The sequence below is a fragment of the Acyrthosiphon pisum genome, chromosome A1 (assembly GCF_005508785.2).
Source record: "Acyrthosiphon pisum isolate AL4f chromosome A1, pea_aphid_22Mar2018_4r6ur, whole genome shotgun sequence".
Lineage (NCBI taxonomy): Eukaryota > Metazoa > Arthropoda > Insecta > Hemiptera > Aphididae > Acyrthosiphon > Acyrthosiphon pisum.
Genome location: NC_042494.1, coordinates 48,680,142 through 48,704,188, shown reverse-complemented (window position 1 = coordinate 48,704,188; position 24,047 = coordinate 48,680,142). Strand labels below are relative to the sequence as shown.

General features: G+C 27.7%; 1 protein-coding gene across 9 annotated transcripts in view; it reads left to right on the top strand.

The window, feature by feature from the left end:
- Positions 1–24,047, top strand: part of LOC100165785 (multiple PDZ domain protein) — a 63,998-nt gene that overhangs the window by 16,652 nt on the left and 23,299 nt on the right. For all 9 annotated transcript variants that reach the window (XM_029487195.1, XM_029487193.1, XM_029487196.1 and 6 more), the window contains 6 exons: positions 6,017–6,719; positions 6,777–6,884; positions 6,954–7,079; positions 7,141–7,239; positions 7,300–7,506; positions 7,916–8,006. In XM_029487195.1, coding sequence (XP_029343055.1) covers positions 6,017–6,719; positions 6,777–6,884; positions 6,954–7,079; positions 7,141–7,239; positions 7,300–7,506; positions 7,916–8,006 — 1,334 coding nt within the window. The remainder of the gene's footprint in view (positions 1–6,016; positions 6,720–6,776; positions 6,885–6,953; positions 7,080–7,140; positions 7,240–7,299; positions 7,507–7,915; positions 8,007–24,047) is intronic.

Here is a 24,047-nt window from a genome sequence, read left to right as displayed (position 1 = left end):
ATTTGTACCTATCTTCAAATACTTATATAAAAAAATTGTGCAAATATTTCTTTAATGTTTTTAAGTGAATATAGTAAAAGCTTTTGAAGAACCAGGTATTAAATTTTCAAAGTTTTCAACACACCAAATTTTTTTTTTTAATATTTCTAAAAAAAAATTTAAAATAACAACAAAAATGTCTATAAATAGTTAAAAAAGAGTCAACATATTTTGAGAACCATACCATGTGTATAAAATGCTAATAAAAACATTTGGTGAACATTTCTAGTATCTATACTGTTGTTTGTTTTGATTTATACCTAAATAAAAAAAACAAAATTTCCATTTATCTGTTGTTTTTTTCAATTATTTCGAAAAATACTGGGTGTTTTCAATTTTTAACCTCTCAAAAATACCAAATAGGTTCATTTTTATTAGAAACCACCCTCAAAGTTGAATTGTTGAATGTTAAAGCATTTTCTACTAAATATTGTGTGTACAAATATAGAAATTACACATAATTAAAAAATAATTAAATAATCAATATATAATTCATCGCTTGGCTCGGAGTAAAATAGGTAATAAATAAAATAATATGATTAGTTTGCAATTTAGAATTAACAGGTAAAGTCAAAAAACATTTTCAACATATTTTGTTACTTTTTCTAACGTATAGAAAAAGTAATGAATGCATTAAAAAAAATTATGTTTACAGAAAATATGAACTAGAATCGATTTTCAATTTTACTATTTATATCATAAATAAATGTATGTAAACCGTAAACGATTGAAAAAAAATAACATACATTTTTTGCTGTGTATAAAATCTAATAAATAAAAATATATAAAACTTAAATAAACATATATTTTTAGACACGCCCATGGTCCATGTATTCATGTATAATATAAGATTAATCATATTTTATATATTGAATGTTTGCATAAAGTTTAAGTTGTATTAAAAAATACAAAATTGTTATCTTGAGTAAATAGTAATATGTAAAATGGCCTTAGCATGATTATTAAATCAATGAAACCTTATTTATGTTTAAGTTCTATGGTTTTTGGTTGTGATGAGCATTTTTCAAACCTACTTAATTTTAAAAAAAGTATTTTAACTTGATTTTTTCACATAATTTAATTTTTTGCTTTTTGTTGAGATTCTAAATCATAGAATTTGTGGCTCACACAATATAATGTTTACTACTCCCCGAGGATATCTTTAAATTTAAAATAATACACTTAGATATACTGTTATAGTGTTATATAAAACTAAAAAAAAAACAGTTGTAAAACTAATACATTCGTGTCTCGACTTTTTAAAATAAAGTTTTTTAATTAAATACTTAAATTTTATATTTATACCAAATTTAAATTTAAACTTCAATGATTCAAATACTTCATACAATATCAATTATTATAGATTTTGAGCAGAGCGATAAATGTATTGGTTCTACAATAATGTGTTTGTATTTTACACATGACCTAAACATTTATATTTTAGATTCTGAGTGGAACGATGAATGTATTGATTTTACAATGATGTGTGTTTTTTTTAAATTTTTAAATTTTTTTTTGTGTGTCATCACCTTTTTTGGACAGTAAAAGTGCTTGGATTTTCTTCAACAGTATCTTTTCTGATAGGAAAGTGAATCTATTTTTGATTATTTTTGTATATTGTAGGCAGGTACATAATATCTGCGAACTACTAAACTTGGCATAATTACAAACAAACAATAATAAAAAAATTAGCAAGGTATTAGGAAATCTAAGCCAGTGGTATATTCAAACGGTGTCGCTACCAAATCTTGGGTCGCGTAATCTATAAAAATGGTCGTGACAAGTCTTTTTTGTTTAAAAAAAAAAATAAGTTTATTATAAAATTATAAATTATTATAAATAATACATTATATTTTAATCTAGATGATATTATATATTGTTGGGCTGTATATTACTTTTTTTCTTCTAACGATTTTTTTGCGTAACATTTACTGTCATAGGAACACAAATCAATAATACATATTAAAAATCAATCTATAATTCTTAATTCATTAAATTTCTTACTACATTTAGCATGTTACTAGTTTCTCTAGTACTATAGGTACATATAAACATATATATAATATCTCAATTTTCCTTGTAGAGGTAATATATTTTAGTAACATGCTACTTTTTATTAGCATCTAGCATTCGACTTTTTTTTAGCATAACTATTTAATAATTTAATATCCGTGTTTAAGGGGGCCTCCACCTCTGATGGACCCTATGGCTACCAAGTTTCATACTACGCCACTGGCTGTAACAAAATATATATTAATTGTAGAGACTTGAAACTTTTTACCTCTGTGTATATTATTATTTTCTATACACAGTAAACATTTAAAAATATTTTTAAACATTTACAATATTATACTTAATTATATGCTGTTTAGATTAACGTTCAGCTATTTATACCACGAATCTGTGCATTCTATGATAGGTATGTCAGGATTGACTTGTACAGTTATATCATTATATGCTATGTTTTCAATTAGTTCAACTTACCAAATTGAGAAAATAATTATAATCATTATTAATATAAATATAATATAACATAAAGTTTTAAAGTACCTATATTCTTATAATAGACTTATTAAAATATATTACTGTTGATATACCGGTATTCTTTATTCTGAGTCTCTTTTCAATGATTTATCATTTAATTCAAATTATTAACACACTTCTATCACAATAATGTCCTCCTCAATGAAGAGGTACTCTCGATAACTACGTACTACACAACATTTATAAAAGAAAATGTTATCGATTTGATAATTAATGTTGTTTTTGACTTTTTGTCATGTCAGCCTTTTGATAATATTTTCTGCTAAAACACTCAGCCATTTTACTGTAGGCCGTTGGATTCTGCTGAAATGCCGAATTCCAGTATCCCACCTACATATTATTATGTTGAATTTATTTATAAGTGTAACATAAGCTTAATTTTAACAAACTTGATATATTATTAATCATAGTTTGCTATATTAATATTGTTTATTGGTGTAGGTGTACCCATATAGGTATTGATTTTACGATATATTATATTTGTACGTATTTTTTAATTAATTATATATAAGGTAAACAAATAGGCTTTATCTCATCTATTATCATCATTATAGTTTACTTTTCTATTCACCTACCCTATAATTAATTAATTAATAGTTGCACATAAAACCGAGATACAAGTTACAAGTACAATACAACATATTATTATGTAACTAGGTACGTATTTTTTCTGGTTGAAACTTGAAGCCTTGTAAGTTGTAAATGATTAGAAATTACGGTACTTCTGCAAAGAGGAGTTTTATTTCAAAATTATCATTCGTTTGTATACAATTTTTCAAATACTATCCTAGAGAATGTCATACCCGCATAATAATATGTTGTACGTTTGTTTTACTAACGCAATAACGCATATCAGCACATTTTACGTTCAGAAGAATCGGTTTTACTCTGTAATTTTTAACTACACTATAATTTTCGAAATTTTTGACAGAGTGAAAAATTATTTATTGATAATAGTTGAAAAATATATTTAAAAATCCAAAATTCTCATGCCTAAATAATAGTTCAAAAAGAGTAAAAATATTTTGGAAATTTACTCTTGTTTAGAAAATACTACCTAATATTAACATTCGTTTAAAATTACAAGTATCTACGGTTATGTTTTTTGAGTTATGCCAAAAAACAAAATCCATTTTTTCAAAAACTAGTTTTGCGTACAAATTCTCGTATTTATTATTTTCTGTTTCAAAAGTTTGCTTTTGATACACTTTCCCCCTCCTATGTACTAACTAGATTGACTTTCCTACCAAATAATATGCTGAAGTAAAAATTACAAGCTTTTTTTTCTACTATAAAAGTGTATGCAGACAAAAAAAACATAGATCTTTGTATAATTAATACATTAATTGCTTAGCTCAGGATCTAAAATATCAGGGTAAAACAGATTATTTTGAACGTAAAATTTGGTATGCATTAGTAAGACGGTGACATCACAATCGCACCGGTACGACAGAGATGGCCCATCAATAGTGACAATTATTATAATACACCCGTTGCTTATTTAAATTAGTTTTGGTCGGGAAGTAATATCATTATGTATGTACTTAATTCACTGATTATTTCCTTTTTAATGGAATTATAATTGAAAAAGGTGGACAATAGGGTACCGCTCTGTTTTTCAGTAGTTGTTGAGCGTGTCGTTGTAATGGATGTGTTATATTTGAATTCAATGATGAATCATTGTATATAGGTACGTAAAACGATTCTGAACGGAGACGTTGTGTCATACTTGTATAAATAATCAAATTTTATAGTTAAGAAAAAAATTAATAAAAATCTAAAATATCTCATCGTTATAAATAGCGTGACTTTCCACTAAACTTTTTCTTTTTGATAGAGGTAGAAAAACTTGTTGGGAACCTTCTATTAAAATTTTTTTTGTAAGCTACGAAAAGAAAAGCTTTTATGAATTTCTAATTGAAAAATAATTCACATAATTTGAAAATTTCTTATAGCTATAAATAGCTCAAAAATGGTCAACATTGTTTAAAAATATTTTAATATAATATGGAAAATGGTAATTTTAACATTTGGTGAAAATTTAAAGTATCTAGGATTATTCGTTTTTGAATTACAACATAATATCAAAAATAGATAGATGAAAATTCGTTAATTTACCGACGAAAATCCAATATTGTAAAATTTTTAAATTCAAACGCTCATAAAAAAATAATGTTAATGTCCAGTAAACTTTTTTTTTTTTGTTTATGGTAGGAACATTTGTGGGGTTGTTCTATTAACATTTGATATAATAGCAGTAGAAAAATATTAAAAATACATAAGCACACGTTTTTTTTTATAAGCATTTAAAGTTTGAATTTTGACAAAATTTATCAAATTTAAAATGTAATAGTTATATAAAAATGTATAAAATGTTCAACTTTTATAGCAAAAGATTGAAAATTTAAAAGGTTCCACGTAAATAGGTAAATATATAAATTACTTTATTCACAATAATATCATCAAATATACTTAGTAATATCATAGGCTGACTGATCGTTTTCGCTCAGAATCGTTTTTCTTATACAGTGATATTATATCATTGAGTTCAAATTTAACACCATCTATTACAGTGACCCACTATTGTAACCTACTGTACATCAAAGTGACATCCACTTACCTACTTTCTGAACTTACATGAATAAAAATTATAATTAACATTGTATTAATAATGTTCAAGTTTTACTAAGTGAAAAAGCTAGTGTTCATCGAGAATAATTTAAAAAAAATTTACAAAATCATTAAAATTTCTCAAGACTATAACTATTAACTAACTCAAAAAATTTCAAAAATATTACTATTTATGGGAAATGCTAAAATAAATATTTAATGAAAATTTCAAGGGTCAATGGTTATTAATTTTTGAGTTAAACCAAAAAAATTAATTCAAAATTACAAAAGTTTTCAATTTTGATCTCCCAAAAGTAACAACTAGATTCACTTTTCTATAAGAAAAGATTCTGATCTCGAAAATCGGAGCTTTTTTACTATCCAAAATGTTGCTGACAGACATAAAACATCACACATCATTGTAAAATCAATACATTCTTTCGCTTTGCTCAGAATCTAAAATTATTTGATATTTCAATTACTTAAATGTTACCATAAACATAAATATATTAATTCACAAGATTACTTTTTTTCTGTATAAGTAATTATTGTGCCATATCTATACTTTTGATTAAGTATAAATAATATTATAGTTATTTCCCCATTTTGTTTTTATTGTAAAATGTCTGTTTAAACTAAACAATTGCATGTTTAATTTTTTTTTGTGGTTTTGGTATTTTACAAACTGTAGGTAATATTATATTCTTGTGTTAAGCAAGTATCATATATAGTTCTATTAAATTGATTGATCATTATAATTATACATTTTTATTTTATATAACATTCATGTAATTAATACATTATATTAAATGTTTTTTAATAGATCGCCTTTTGTTGAGCTACGTGAAACTGAAGATCGTTTACTTAATAAGAAATCTCACTCTAAAGTTTCTAGATCCAAGTCTAACGACCCTTGTTTGCAATTGGCCATATCAACAAAATCTAAATCCGAATGCGTTTTATGCACAAAATGTCATTCAGTTCAACGAACAAAGAGCTGGAATGAAACTGAACCAATAAATGATGTGAGTTTTGAAAACGTTATCAATTATTATAAGGTATTCAAAACTAGCGACAAATACGTATGCGCAAAGTTTACTAGCGATCAATTTATTAAGAAGTTAGATGAGAAATTACGTGAAGAAACTGATAGATTGTCAGAGTTTACTCAAAGTATATCTATAACATCAAATTTAAATGAAGACGAAATTGAACATCAATTAAAAGTTAAAACTGAAGAGTTAGAAAGACTCACTGAAGAGGATGCTTATACATCTTTAGACAAAAATGCATTACGTTTGGGAAGTGCTGAATTTGGATCTTTTGATGGTCCTCCAACTCGTATTTATCGGTTTCCAAGTACTGGGATTGGCTTAGATAGAAGTGAAGGAAGTGTATTCACCATGACAATATCTGGACAACAATCAGCTGCTTCCTTACTGGCTAAGCATTGGGGTCCCCAACGTGAAGTAACAGTTCGGAGGGATCCAAACAAGAGTTTAGGAATCAGTATTGTTGGAGGAAAGGTTAGAAATATATTTCAAACATTAAAAAACGTTTTTAATGATGGTTGATTTTTTTAGGTTGATTTTTTCAACAGCACTAATACAAATAATAGCGCAGCTATATCAGGTATATTCGTAAAACATGTACTTCCTCAAAGCCCTGCTGGTCAAGATGGTCAATTAAAAGTAAGTATTCTGTGTTAACATTTTAGTGTATTATGGTTAAGTTGATATTTATACTTGTAATATCAATAGACCGGTGATAGAATATTAGAAGTTAACGGGACTGATGTTCGACACGCTAATCATGAACAAGCTGTTGCAGTAATTCGTTCAGCTGGTAACCCAGTCATTTTTCTTGTACAATCACTTGTATGTTGGGTAAGTGGAAAGTTCTCAACATATATTTTTAGGTTAAGCAATTTATTTAAATTTATTTTAGTCCGAAGATCAATATGAACAGTCAAAGTCATCGGCTGTTATTGAAGATTCGTTCAAAGTATCGCAAGAGCCTATGAAACCTGGCAATAGTGTAAAACATGTAAAGAGAAAAAAAATATTATTTTAAGACATGAAATTCTTTATAATCGTTACGTTTTAGAGAATTTCAACATGGCAACAGAAAAGTGAAGACAATGCTAATGAAGATAATATTCCGATTCGTAAGAATTCGTTAGCTTTAATCAAAGCTATGAGTTCATTTGACCGTAAAAAATCTATCAAATCTAATAAAAGTGAAGATGATAGTGAAGACGATGAAGATAATAGAGATAACGAAGGACGCATTAGAATTCATTCAGGACAAGAAGTAAGGCGATGACTAAATTTGTTAATTAAGTGTAGGTAAATTACTTACATTTCGTTCAAATAATATTTGTCTATTTAACTAGGTATCGTTTATTTTGTACCTACCTATTTTCAGTATTATTTACTATAATATGTAAAACATATTATAATAAAGTTGTATAATTTTAAACGTTGACATTTTTTGTGTGAAAATGTCTCAAAATCATTTTTTAATTGCAATGGTTATCATTTTTCCTGTAATGAAAATTATTTTTTAACTACCACACAGACTAAAACTTTTACGTATATTATGATAATATATGTATTTACTGAAATAGTGAAATCTCCTAAAAAAAAAAAAATCATTCGAAATAATATAATCATAGGTACTTATTTAGCTAATATAGTATAAAATGTACGTTTATATTTAGATAATGCGGTCTAGTGCTGGTAATGTTAAAAGATCAAAAGTAGAAATTGATGCTGATCCAGAACCAGAGGATGAATATGGTTATACTCCAAGTGAGTATAATTTTTATTATGAAGAATTTATCCATTAGTCCTTCAATTTATTAAGATAATAATATTATGCGGGCTTATTTTATTTATCGTTTATAAAAGGTCGTCATTTAATTGAAAGGTTATTAATTGTTAAGAAGAGGGTAGGAAGAAAAAATTGATTAGGTATTATTTATATATGTACGAAAAAACTTGTTATAAACAGTTCATTACAATTAAATATATATAATTACCTATAGGTCCTTGTTTTTATGATATACTTATGAAGTATAATCATTTTTAAAGACAAATAATTGTATAATATTTTCAAAAATAATTTCTGTATATAATGTATTATGTATATTAAATTGTTACTTAAATTACTGAAATTTAAAGCAGAACCACAAAAAGATTTAGACATAAATATGTTTTAGAAAATGCATTGAAATTATAAGATATAATCAAACATCAACTTGAAATTGTTTAGAAACCCTATTATTTTTATTAGCAATTAAATGTTTTTGACAAAGCGTTGAAAAACATTAATCCTTATTGACATTTTATAAACCAGAATACCTATTATAACGATGTATTTGAAACGGGGCTTACTGGTACCTAATTATAAACCTAGTGAACTTTTAACGTTGTAAAACATTATATTAAATATTGCATTTGTTTGATGTATCCTCTTAAATTTATATTTTTCAACAAATAATATTATTTTATGCGCATTTATATTTTGATATCCCCTCCCCTATTTCTGGAATTAAATAATTAAAAATAATTAATAGTTAGGATGATCATATATTATAATACTATAAAACGCACTTTTTTACATCAATGTAAAATATATAATATTATTTATACATATGAAATTGCTGCTATTCTTATAAGGAACCTATAAATAATATAGGGTAAGTATGTGCATCCTACCTTTACGATCCACCTGGGCCCTGGCGCATTATCTTCGGGAAACAGGCATCGCGTTTCGTTCAGCCTGAGGTCATATTATGAAGGCACATCCTGTGTTAAAGAATCGTTTCATAAAAAAATTAGGCACATTACACCCACTATATATTATACTATAGTATATAGTATGTATTATACGTACTCACAGACAGTGATGTGAAAATGGTTCGATTGAAAATCGTCGTGAATAGGACGTGGAGAATTATGGTGATGGCCTTGACGTAAGTCTGATGTCGATTATTCGTTTCCCCACAAGTATACCCTGCACAATTATATGAAATGTGGCTACTGGTGGTTACTGGTATACTCTGTACAGGTTTATAAAACTTTTTATGGAATTCGTGGTCATAAAACATTTGTGAAACATAATTTGGCGGACGTAGCCCATTCGGCTCCTGTTTTCCCTAATCGGCTCCGGATTTATACAAAACAAATTCCTCCCCACTGGATACGAATTTAAGACTGTCTTCAAAGAAGTTTGCTTAAATTGGGATGGTGCATTTTTAAATTTTATATTCTAATTAATTTATAAAAATTGTATGAAAAATCATATATTAGATATTGTGAATTGAAAATTGAAAAATATTTGATAATATAAAATGTGTTGGTGTTTTTTTTTTAAATTTTAGCGTTATAAAATATAAAAATATAAAAATAATACATTGTGTAAATTTGGGTGAAATCTTTTTCAACGGGAGCCGTTTGGGAATAAGCAAATAATGGATGGGAACCGTTTGGGATGCACCGAATTTGGCGAAATCCGTTCTAAACCTGGACAGTCCGTCCGCGGTAAGCATGGCCGAGGCGACCGCTGACCATATTATTTAGGGTATACTTATTACTTGTGTTGAGCTTGTTTTCCATCTGTTTGTCTTCAGAAATAGTTGTCGTTTCTAAAGTAGGAAAATTATTCTTATTTTACTTCTTTCTACGCGTAATCGCGTTTCATTGTTTTTGCGTCCGCGAGTTTGTATAATGTAGTTTAGTGGTGAAACGGATCTGGATCACCTCCGGCAGACAAACTTCGTGCGGTGCCTTTTTACCCAGGATTATGCGCCGGGTGGCTCACTGATTTGTCAAAAAATATACACTAAATCACCTATATTATTCATTTAAGTAATCATATGTTTTTTTTTTATTTAGAACTTTTAGTACTAGACTATTATAGTAATTATATGTTCCTTGTAGGAATAAGCAGTTTTCAAACGCTTAAATTTTGTCCGTTACATTAATTTATTGTTTTAATGTTTCATTATTGGGTAGATTTATGTCCGTCTTATACTCACATTACATGCTCGCGTGCCCGGATATAACATCCCTACAACGTTCTGTCTCCAATAGATTTAGCATTAATTAATAAAATAATATTTGTTTTATTAAACTTTATATTTGTGTATAACTTTATAAGTACATTTTATAGGTACCTACTGAGTACTGATAACCTCATTAATGTATTATATACATTATGCATACTTAGTTATTATTTCATATATATAAACTAATTACAAAATATGAATTTGGACCGGGATCAAAACTTGTAATCTCTATAATTACTTATAGATTTTAAAAATATTGTGCATGCTCAACAAATAAGATATTATTCACTGATGGTTCGAAGTATTATAAATTAAAATTTTTGTGGTCACGTGAATTAATGGATGATTTATGGCATAAATTATTATCTGGTTTCTATTTTTCTCATTAAATTTTATAAACAAAAATATATTATATAATTGTCATTCAATTATTTTTAAAAACATTAAACACAAATAATAAATAAATATAGTAATAATTAATAATGTTATAATAATAATAAAAAAAAAAATTTTTCTTGTTTATTTGCATTCCCGGGGACCTAATTAAAAAAAATAGCCCTTTTGAAAATCTAGCCCTAATAACAGGCTCTAGAACAGCCTTTAATATTTTATAATTGTGAACGTGTATTAATCCGGCCCGAAAACTGCGTAAGAAATCGTGAGGAGAAATAGAAGAGACGCTTTCCAGCAGTGCAAATAGTAACGCGTATCACCGATCTGTACCTGTATTCCGTATATTATATTAATCAGACAATGCCTACCGACAATACTATAATATTATTGACGTCTAAAATAATAATTAATAAATAATAATAATATATTATGCCATAATATTATTATAATATAGTCATTGTCGTTTGTGTAGTATTTACGCATATTATTACAATTCACGTTTCGCGTTTGTATTATTACGCGATCGCATTATTTGTTCTGAATGGAATGAAGCAGAGCGGGTTTGCGTCGGTCGGTCGGGTTTTTTTTTTTAATGAACAGTCAAAAGGTTTGCACCGCGGGTAGGGGCGGCGGGAACGTTACACTATATAGTAGGGGCTGCCGGATGCATGCCGCCGCGCCGCCGCCGCCGCCACCGACGACGACTTCAATAAAACTGGGTGACCGCGCGGCGGCGGTGGCGGCGTCGGCAGATCTTTTCTCCAATCAGTGAATGGGCCGCGCTCGGGTTGTCCGCATCGTTGTCGTCGTCGCCGCCGCTGCCGCTGCCGCTCTCGTCCGTTTGTTTCAAACGTGCATGGTCGCGCGCATCAATTGATCGTCGGACGAGAAAACGACTGATCCTCTTCCGGGACGAAAGGAAAAGCTGTTTTCCTGAGACATCGAAAATTCTTTTCCTCCTGCTAACACTGGCGCGAGGGCATTTTCGATACATGAAAATATAATATCATAATGACGTGCAAAACGGCCGAAGCGTCGCCAAACCCTCGAGCAGCGGTGTATCGGCACGCGGCATAACGATGACGACAATGTTACTATAATAAGCAGGTGTGCACTAAAACGCCACTGTCGTCGTCTTCGCGTCTAGTCCGACCGCGGCTGCTGCGAAGCATCACCGCCGTTGCAATCGTCTGACGGCGCCGCCCGCCCACCACCTCCGCGATATCGCGACGACAAGAATGCACCGTCAACCGCCGACCGGCGGGCATCAGCTGCCGCCGCAGTACGCGTTCTGCGACCGCCGCCGTCGGCACGATAATGTCAGTGATTAGTGGTGGCGCCTCAGATCACGATCATCGCGATGGCAATCCCCGCACTGCGACGCTTCGACAATATCATGATGATGCAGGACATGACTGCCGCCGCCGCCTTGTACAAGACCGTAGACTCCGACTTTGAACTCGGTAACTCGCTGATTTTCAGGCTGGATTTTTGTAGTCTGGATTTTTTTAAATAAAAAAAATTGAATTATAATATTATAATTTTAATAACGTGCGTTAGCTTCCTGCAACATATGATGTTATTTTTTAATATTTAAATAAAATTAAGATAGGTCCAAGCGTCCGCCGACTCGTAGAATGTTTGCGAGAGAATAAAAAGACTGGATGAAACTTTAAACTGTGCCTTCTTAAATGATTGTAGGTGAAAATAAAAAAAACAATACTAAATGCTTTGAAATATTTTTTTCATCTATATATTTGACGCGAATGGAGAGCTAATGAACACATTTTTGTTTACTTATTGAAGAGACTCCCGTCGGATAGAATACAGTGCTTATCGTCTGTACCTTTTCAATAACATGTGATTTTGTACATTAAATTAATTTTGTTTTTGTATGATGTTGCCAAATTATACAAATTTTACGATTGTATACAACTAACAAAGTAAAATAAATCTATAAATCAACAAACTGTCCAGTAACCGTATACAATACCCAATTGCATATAGTGTTCATTCACCAACACGCTCGTAGGTTGAAACAATTGCATAAACGTGTTCAATCTTAAGAAGAGATATTCATAAAAAATAGATTTAATATGTATCTGATTTAAAACTTCATATTTCAATTAAAATATATAATAAGTATAAAATTTAAAAAAAAACACTAATGATACCTCTAATGTTTTATTTGTAGCAGTCAACAAAATTTAATTCGATATTATTTTGAAAATTATGTAATGATAAATTTGACAACGTCGAAGCCTATTTAGTACGAAACCGTATCGTATTTAAGGAATTCCTTTGTTATAGGTATTCAACAAATATACGCAATCGTGTTCCAAAAGGCTAAATCGTACTCATTCGGGTTCTACCCTTAATTCCAATATTCAAAGGCTCAAGTATAATATTAACCATTATTACTTATGAGTATGTATAGGAATATTATAATAAATAATTGATACGATAGTGCACGATGCCACGATAATATACTGGAACTAAAATATAATAATGATAATATATTTTACTATATTTTAAAATACGTTTAAAAACTATTGTATAATTTGAAATATGTAATAAATGAACAGGATGAATAGAACAGTATGGAAAGTGTATAAAGTGTAAGGTTATACGTTGAAATTTGAAGATTCTTGTATATCATAATAAATTGTCAATTATTTTATAAATTAATTTTAATTTTCCTAAGTATTGGATGCCAACATTTTCTGATTACATGTAGGTACCTACCTAATATTAAGATTTATACTTTTAGTATTTATTATTTGCGTAACACTGTTTTTGAATAAAACTACAAGTTTTTGGTTTTCACCCAGATTTCGTTTTCGACTCAATAAAAGAGGATTTGGTTTTCACTCATAGAAATATTATTCATTATGAAATATAAACAATAAAGAAATTTTGGTTTCTACTGGCTGTGTACACACATGATATAGGCGCGTCATGCGAAACAACGATATTGAAAACTCGTCCTGATTCTATTAACTAATAAGTGATAATAATATCTTATTCAAATTTAAAATTCAAAAAATAACAATCGTTGAAACTTTCCATTTTGATTTAAACTATAATTTGTTATATGTACTATGAAGTATTTATACTAATTTCAAGCTATTTATAGCATTGCTAATATTGTTATGGTTTTTTTCTATGAAATATTATTTTTATTTTATACAATTTTAAAGTGTACCTACCAAATACAAGGTTTCTTCATAAGTTATTCTTGTTGAAACACAGTAGTTAAAAATGTATTATATTTTCAAAACTCTTGTGCATAAGAGTATATGGCTATACGGCTTGACCATTATTAACGAAATAGCTGGAGATCCCTCATAAGCATTTTCCCTATAACTATAAAAAAATATCCAAAATACATATTGATTAATTTTTTTACAGTCGATTTAAGTTAAAATTTAAAAAAAATTGATATTTGAACGAATAATAATAATAATAACTATTTATCCTTTAAGAATTTTATTTATTTTTTTGTAATTCAATAAATATTAATCGTAAAACATTTAACTTTTCACCGTTAAGTATATTGATATTTTATAGCACCATTTAGGCTAATTTTAAGCTACGAACCTATTTACACCCTTGTACTGTACGTCGGTATCTACCTACTTACAATTGATTTACCTTACAACATTATGATATAATAATAATTGTTTATAATATATACAATTTTCTTGACAAAAATAAGTTTAACCTATCATATTACTAATTGGTAATTACTTAAGTAGAAAAATAAATTAGTAATAAAAGTAAATAAATTTTAAAAAATTCATCTACTCAATCGTTTTTTGTATATTACATACATATGCAATGATTTATTATTGAATTTAAATTTAACACATCCATTACAATGACATATTAAATGAAATTACGAGGTACACTCGAAACTTACTATACAGCATAATGACTTCTCCGGTTTTTTGTATTGCATTGATTAACTTATTTTCATATTAATTTTTTGTTCTACCTATGTACATATTAGTTTCTACTATTGATGCAAACAATTAAAATTTATCTAATTTTGCATTTGAAATTCCAAACCATTAATGAAATCCATACTGGGAAATATAAACCTAACCTAACCTAACCTGCCTATCTGAGTACCCTATAATTTTATGATCATGAATGAAACTCAACTTTTCAAATTAATATATCACCAAATATATATACTAAACAATTATAATATCATATACTAAACAATTCATATAATATATTTCTATGTATAATGTTTGCTACATTTTTATGACTATTGTTTTTGCTGTAATTATTGTTTTTTAGTGCATTCAATTGATGATAAGGAATTAATATGTTTTACATAGGTACTTAGTGAATTTTATTAGTTTTTTTGAAGAGATCAATTGTGTCAATAACATTTTAGAAAAATATAATATAAATTTATTTATTTTAATAACATGTCCAGTAAAAAGTCCTGGGTTAGTTGTCAACAAATTATATTATATTTTTATAGGTAAAAACCAAATCCCACTTTTATGAGTTTGAGTAAAACTTAGATTTGGGCGATACCAAAATGTAAATTTGGACTAGCTGAAAGACGTTGCTGTTTAAAACTTGTTTATTCATTATAAATAGGTAGACTAATTGATTGAGATTTGATGATATTTAAAATTAAAATTAGAAAAAAATGGTTACAAAAAGAGTATGAGGAATAATTATTAAAAGTCTATAAAAAAATGTACCTACCATATTATGCTTATCATTAATATTATTCTTCTACGTAAATTTCTTTTTAAAATAGTTAACATAACAATATGTATAATTACACTTAAATTTTAATTGAAATATATTTTATTTATATTGACTTAACCTCTTAATTTAATATTAAGATCACTAGAATAATGTGTTTTATGCTTACAATAGTTTACAACGGCAAAGGTCTATCCTTAAAAGGTTAAGACTTTCCTGCTGAAAAATGACCAACAATATCGCCACAAAATAATTGTTGTGGTTAACCAAGGGATATGTCAAAATAGTTATAAATTATAAATATATAGTAAATGTACATTACACATACTTATAAGTACCCAAAATGTATAATATTATGCTAATTAGATTTTGATGTGTACATACTATTTTGATTGGTTTGAAAATGATTGAGTAGGTATTGCTGTGGTATTGATGTGTACACTGCATAATGTAAATAGTTTTTAATCTATAGCCTATACTCTATAGTCTATACTATTGTACCAATAACTTCAATAAATCTATATCAATAGGAGGTACCTATTTTGAATAGTGTTTTGTTATATAATATAAATTTTCTAAAAGAATCAGATAAATAAATTGTATAACTTAATATTATAAAACGACCTCATTTTTTTTTTACGAAAAATATATAATTTATTCTCCTGAACAAAAAGCAAGGTAGATTCTATGAATTCGTATTAAATAACTTAAATTATGTCATCTTATAAAAGTTATATTTTACTAAAAATATATATTATTTAGTATTTACTACTGCAGCTAGGGCACTATAGATACAGGTATGCTACGCCGCCATTTTGCGACTAATAATGTTATGTGAATTTGAATTTCTCCCCCTTTATTTTATCATTTTATCATTGATAAATGAGTCGCAAAATGGTGGCATAGCATACCCATTCTATGTAGAGCCTTACTGCAGCCGGCTGGATAATATTTAGTATTTTATAGTTTTTATATCAGCACCAGTTACTCGTAATTAGGATTTTTTTAAGAGGATGATGGAATTTTTACTATTAAAATGTTATGATGTTTATTGTATAGGTAGGTACCATATAAATTGTATACATTATATATAATATATATCAATCCTTATAATATCCCCTTCTATTAAATACACCACTGGTGAGTATAGAGTAGGTATAATATATTCAATAAAAAAGCATTTATTTTATTATATATATTTAATTTAATTAAGCTATTTAAACAAACAATATACTTATGAATTATTGAACATTAAAATTCGTTATCGACGAAAATAAAATAACCATGCGTGAAAAAAATAATTGCTTTATATGGATTTGTATTTGGAGGACAACTGGATGTTATAAACTCATAGTCAACATCATCTTTTTCCCCTGATTTTCGATGACTTTGTAGCTCATAAAAACGTGAAAGTCATTCATTGTCAATTACTGTTGATTCTTGTCTATGAAATAATTGTAATATATTATGTTGAACGTATAGGGGAGGGGTATATATGTGTATAGGTGGTACGTGTTTGTTTTTTTGAAAATAATCGACGAACTGATCAAAATATCAAATTATTCACATTGAAAATTTCGATTTGTTTTCATATAGTTTTATATTATAATAACATGCATTTTATCACAAGCCGATTAGATAAAATCCCATTATAATTGGTAAGTTGTTTATTATCTTATAGGTACAGTATATAGTACAAAACATGTACAACATCAATATCGATCATTTGTGAGATAACCACCATTCTCCGTTTATGTTTTCCGGCCTTTATAAAACGAAGAATAAACAATAAACATTTGTTATTTAATGACTTTGAAAATGTATGGTAAAACCTATGTTTAAATATGGTATAACTTATTGAGTTATTAAAATAATGAAACTTATATTTGTGGTAGATATGACAAGAAAAATAATTATTTTATTTAAACCTTATAGTGTTTATTAATGTATATTATTATTTAGTTGCTAAAATTGTAATTATCAATTAAAAATAAATATTGGTGAACGTGAATAAAATGTATTTCTTTCGTTCAATTTGATTAGATAATTTTTATTTAACATTGGTTTCAAAAAAAATGTAAACCAGATTTCACATAATGCATATTTTGGTATATTCAATACTTAATGATGTGTATTATTAAATTAATATTAAATATATTATGTCTCTATAAATTATAATATCACTAATACTACTTACATAATATTATATTCGATGTCTTACCATTATTATACATAAATCAATTAGTTATAATATTGCTATAAGATTTGTTATACTGCTGACATAGTGTCCCATCAAAACTGTATATAGTCGATAATTTATTGATTGCAATTATAAGATGATCAGTTGAGCTTATAATAATTATTACCTTCAGGCCGTACTTAGAACAAATTTCGGGGGGGGGGGGGAGGGTTATATACAATTTACGTTAGGTTACGTAAATGGTAAATACAATTTCGGCGTGTGAGGTCTGAACCCTTTAAAGGTTAAGCTTTGACTTCATGTTATGTCTCAATTTCATTGCTTAATTCATTTTGTAACTAACTATTCGCAATAAAATTGTTTTAATTCGTGCCCATCACTTAAATATCTTAAATAAAACTTAATCTGTTGAGTAATGAGTACTGAATTATCTTAACGTATTTGAAACCGGTCTGCAATAGCTCGATCTCCATACAATATATTATGTGACGCCGTGACAGTTTATTATTAAAATATAGGTACGCATAATTAGAAAATTACACACACAAAATGAGCAAAAAAGTATCGTTTGATAATGTACCTCCGCTGCAGTATAATATATAGGTACGCACGTGCGTTTATTATGTACACATCTCGGAAAATTCAGGTGCACACGATAAAATATTGTTTTAGTTAATAGTTATGTGTATAATACTATGGTGTGCGTGTATTTATTCACGTGGAACCTTGAAGACGCACGTCTGCGTGCGTAAATGTATAATGTATGTTATTATATACTCTAATTAATAACCACTTGAAAATGATTGAAAGCGCGCTAATAACTGTTCGGGCGTGACGTTTAGAGATACGATGATTATTAGCAGCTGTAGTATAGGACTTCTAGTTTTTAATGGCAAATAGCGCGAACGCCCGAGAAACATAGCAGCAGTATATACTTATTTGTCGTCTATTTAGGTACCTTAACATAACATAACCTACCTGTATGGCATATACCTACCTATATTATATATCTATAATATATGCACGTGTATATTATGTGTGTTTTTGACTAAATTTTTGTGTATAATACCTATCCTGTTATTTTATCGGTTTTGCGCAATAACAAATTTCGATACCTATACCGACGCCAAAACACCTTTCGTCACGATATTTGTATTATATTGTTATGTACCTATAGTATATACTGCTGCTTGCTGCTACCGCTGCAGTGCATTGCTGTCTGTGCCTTATTAAATCAATTCGACACACACGTGCAGTGTGTTAATACTATTATATTGTATGTTGTACTTAATATGTTATGTTATGAATCCTCTTGAAAAATAATAACAATAATTATGTTATAATAGTACATACCATTTTAAACCCGTTTCAATATACATACGTGTATAGTGTAATACTGTATATACATAATTTATAACCCCTATAATCAAACCTCTTAATAATCTTTAAGATCGAGATCTCTATAATATGTATACGAAAGATTTTGTTTTCTCAGGTGTGACCGCGAGGTCACCGGTGATGGCGTTAAAAAATATCAAGACCTACCTATATGTTTTTGTTTTATTTTCCGCTATTTATAACATTTTCAGTAGTCTTCGTTGCTGTGTGTATTGCAAACACGAATTATTATATAGGTACGTCAATTATCTGACATGATAAGTTCTTGCAAAAATTACTCAACCTTCGCATGACCAAAACTCGTTGACATTCCAATTTTCATTAGTGAGTTATGTAAGCTTCCGTCTAATACATCAAATTTTATTCAAAGGAAAATATTGATCATTTATTAATTACTTGAAATGAAAATAGCAGAAATAAAATATGATATTACCATAAAATATTTCTTCCGATGTACCATATACCTACTTAATGTGTTATCTACATAAGTCATCTATTATATGATGTTGTGACTATAAAAGATGTTTTTTGAATAGAAAATGATGTTTTGAATTTCAAGTGTAATTTTCGTTTTACGGTTATATCATAATATACAGAAAAAAATCGTGAATCAAAACTAAGTTACATGCTATTTTAGTTTTACGTGATAATAAAAAATTAGAACACTCCCAATATATTAGTTTTAATTTATTGTGTACACCCACCTACTCAATAATGTTTACTAATATTATTGAATTTAGTGTTAATCATAATTCATTATTATTAAGTTACGAAATACTTTTTATTGCCGTTTTTAATTTATGTTATTATTATTATAATTATACTGTAGTTTTTGACTTGTTCGCATATGATATCATGTAAACAAATTGTTCCGCAGGCATAATTAGTCAATAAGAAATACAATTATTATTTTGGTTTTATATTTTGCTTAATATTTTGATAAAAAAAGGCAACTAATTTATGAAAAAAAATTTGTCCTAGTAACTTTGTAGTATGTAATTGGTTAGAAAATGAATGTGATTTAACTTCTTAATTCATAATTTTAAATACTTATGAATCTTTCTGCAGGATCTGTGTTTATGGCATAAAATAATTATAATCAAAATGTAATGCGTAAGAAATTATATCTTATAATATATTTACTAGCCTGAATATATAATAATAACCGTCTATTCTACACTGTATCTATATGTGACTATGTGTTGCCTACTACTGGTAGAGGCCTCGCTATATATAAGTGTATCATATACAATTTATAATAACCTGTTAATGGTTGTACACACTATTTTATATGTTTGCAAAACGCCTAGCCGTAGAAGATTAAGGACGCAATAGCGAAAATTATATAAGTAGTAATAATAACCTACTATTGTGACGTGTACCACCTACATACAGGATATGGGTTAGATACGATAATACCTATACTCTGATCGAAGCGTGCTTCACAATATCCCTAATATCCAAGGCCAGTTAGGAATTGTTACTTAATGACGATCGGTAAAGGGATAGTGAGCCCGGGGGAGGGTTGCTGCTTGATAGCGATAAAAGTGGATGATGAGGAAGTGTTCGGTAGGTGTACGCACAGTAGCGCGCGGTATTTTGTACAATCGATACGTTCGGGATGCGGGTCATTCATGCGTCGTCGCATCTTCTGAACCGCTACCGTTATATAATATACACACGCGTGGACGTATATATGTGCAAGTACGTATTATATATACATAATATATTATAATATTATGTATATTGTATAATATGTTAATATTTGTTATATACAGGGTGTTGTGTTCATATCCCATAATAAAATATAGGCCTTATTATTTCTAAGAAAAAAAATTAAGTTAAACTATACTTAGGTAGGAATAGATGTTAGTGTACCTATTATACTAATATTGTTATTAAGTATTCATAAAAGCAATTTGCTATACATAATTAATTGTTAAAGTTTGTTTAACATTAAAAATATTGTAATACATATTACGAATATAATGTACTTAAAACAATTTATAACTTTAAACTTTTTAAACATAGATATTATGTTTTTGAGCTTGGTGCAACTTTTTTTTCTAACCGATTTTTGCGGGATAAATTTTTGTAACGTTTTATCAAAAATGTTGTTTTGTAATGACTTTACATTATGCAAATAAAACATTTCTAAAAATATTCATACTTTTCGAGATATGATTAAATGTTTACTGTTAAAATAATCCTGTTTACCTATAGGTACAAAGTGATTTCTTTTATCTTGAATTTTGTAATATATTAAAATCATTATATTTTGATTTAATTCAATTTTTCTTTACTTTTAACTTTTAAGTTGCTTAGTCTATTATATTTGTAGATACAAATTTAAATCTTCTGTGGAAATTTTTTTTTTTAGAATTTTATTTTAACTATAGTATACTATTAATAATTAGGGAACGGATTTGAATGCTCTAAAAAAAACAAGAAAAATACGATTTTATGCTCTCAACAGAATTTTTAATATTGAAAAAAATTGTTTGATTATATATTTATATAAATTCTTTTTCTTAGGTATTAATTATTCATATAATTTTCATTATCTTCTAGTTCTCCCATCTTTTCTTTTTACCCTGAAAATTATTTCCAAAAAAATGAATATACAATTTAGATAGGTACATATTAAGTACATTCGTTATACTTTTACGATGTGTTTCATAATAGGCTTTCATATTATTCTTTTAGAACGAATGTTAATTAAATTTTATCGAATTTTATCGATTCTTATATAAAAATGTCTTAAAAACATAAATATGCACTAAAAATGTCAAAAAATGCAAAATAAATGTTACATTTATTATTACCTTGGTGTATAAAATTAACTTTGTGCTTGGAAAGCAACGTTTTCGGACATTCAGAAAAAAATGCAATTTGCATTCAAATCCGTTCTTTATTAATAATTAATTGAGAATATTACATAATGTTTTTTTTAAAAAAGTACCTTTGGTAGACTAAATAAAGTTTAATTTCCTTACGTTTTAAATAGGATTTATTAAATTATAACTTTCCCCAGTGAATGTATACATATTCGAGCATTGGCCTTTTATTTAGTTTTTATAATACTATTGAAAAACTATCGATTTAAACTCTCTTCTTACTGTAGTTTCTTATGGCTGCGTTTTACCAAGTGCCAACTAAAAGGGTTTTTACATTTCGATTTACAAACAAATCGATTTTCATTGAGGATTGCAGCAAAAACTAAAAATCGATTCATCGTATAGGTACTTATAATGTATGAAACGCGTAGGCACATGGCGTCGGGTCATATTATATTATATGTGTGTGTATTTAGTACTAACCTTGCAAAATGTAAAACAATATACCACATTGAAATATTATATAGGTACCTACTTGAAAATGTTTTATCTAATCGATAAATGGATATTTTTTAATTTATCGTTTATCGCAGGAGTGTAGTAGGTATACATAATATTATATAGTAATATCGCCATGTTGTTATTTTTATAAATATAGGGCTTTTTAATGGTTCAAGATGGCATTCAAGTATGCTTCACTAACAGATAAGTAATAACATAATGCTATGAGTTTAGTACTAGTAGAAAGTACGTATTGTATTATAGTTCATGGTATCTTTAAAATAATTAAATAAAAGGTGTAAATACTAAATATAGATACGATTTGTTTGAGAAAACGCCGCGGAAGTCGCTCTGTCGTATATAAGGCTTTGACTTCCGAATGTATAGGTACCACTTCATTGAGTAGGTCACTGTTTTAATTGATGTGTTAAATTTGAAGTTATTAATAGCTGATAATTGCATCCAAAAAACGCCTCGTTTTCTAATGATTTATCACAATGTTTATTTGTATTAGTAATATGGTAAGTTTAATTATTTTTTGTCAATAAAATCGTATGGGTAATAACTATAATAATATTATAATTTTATTGTTAGTAAAATCAATACTAACGTAGGTACAGTTTAGAACTAATGAGCTAGGTAATTCTTATTTTTTATTCTGTTGTGTTATTAATTTAGTATGATTGATATTTTCAATAGTATTTTGTTTACCTAAGTCTTATTCTTATATAGTTGTTTATGGCTTATAAATATTATTTATTATTTAATATCCAATAGGTACTTGAATTAATTAAATCGATATGTTATAATATTATAATTATGTTATCGATACGGAAATTGATTACATTCATATCGAATTCTACACTCCCGTTTAAACGTTAGAATGTCGTGTTAAAACGAAATAATAATATACTATAATGCATAACGATTTAAATTAACAGGAAATATGATATTGTCAATTATACGTTTGATGCATAAATGATGTTTAAAATTAACTACGAGTAAGTGTGGTAGTATTCGCATAGACAATATTTTCTTTTGTCTTTTAATAAATTATAATTATAAACAGACAATTCATTCGAAAATAAACCAAATAATTTATTATAAAGAAAATACGATGCTATATAAATTATAAGAACACTTTTTACTGCCTTTGTTTATATATAGGTAGGTATACGAGCAATGAGCACATTGTTATGTATAAAATCCGAATGAAAGAAGTATATTATGATCACTGCAGATTCGCAGCTTTTAATAAATTATATCTAAGATGATTTGAAAGTAAACTTTATTCTCCTATAGCTCTGGAAGAATTTTTATTCACAATTATTGCGTTTTATTTTCATAATATAAATAATACCTACCTATAGTAAATATTAAACACCGCACCGCTAGCATACCATTATAGAAATCTTTAACTACCCATCTCTGTATAATACCCATATTGCTGTGTTTATAATATAATGTTTTGAACTTTTTTAATTAACTGGGTGACTTTTTGCGATGTTATATTTTCAATTGCAATCATTTTATTAAATTTATAAGTTTATGAATTTATAAAGCGTAAATATGTGGTACATATTATATAATTATTAATTATTAAATCCGTGGTTTTGTTTAACTGTATGCTCATAATAATTAACTATGATTCGTGAAAAATTTTACTTTTACCAAATTGAGTACCTACCTAATATTCTTGCGTTGTAGCACATAATAT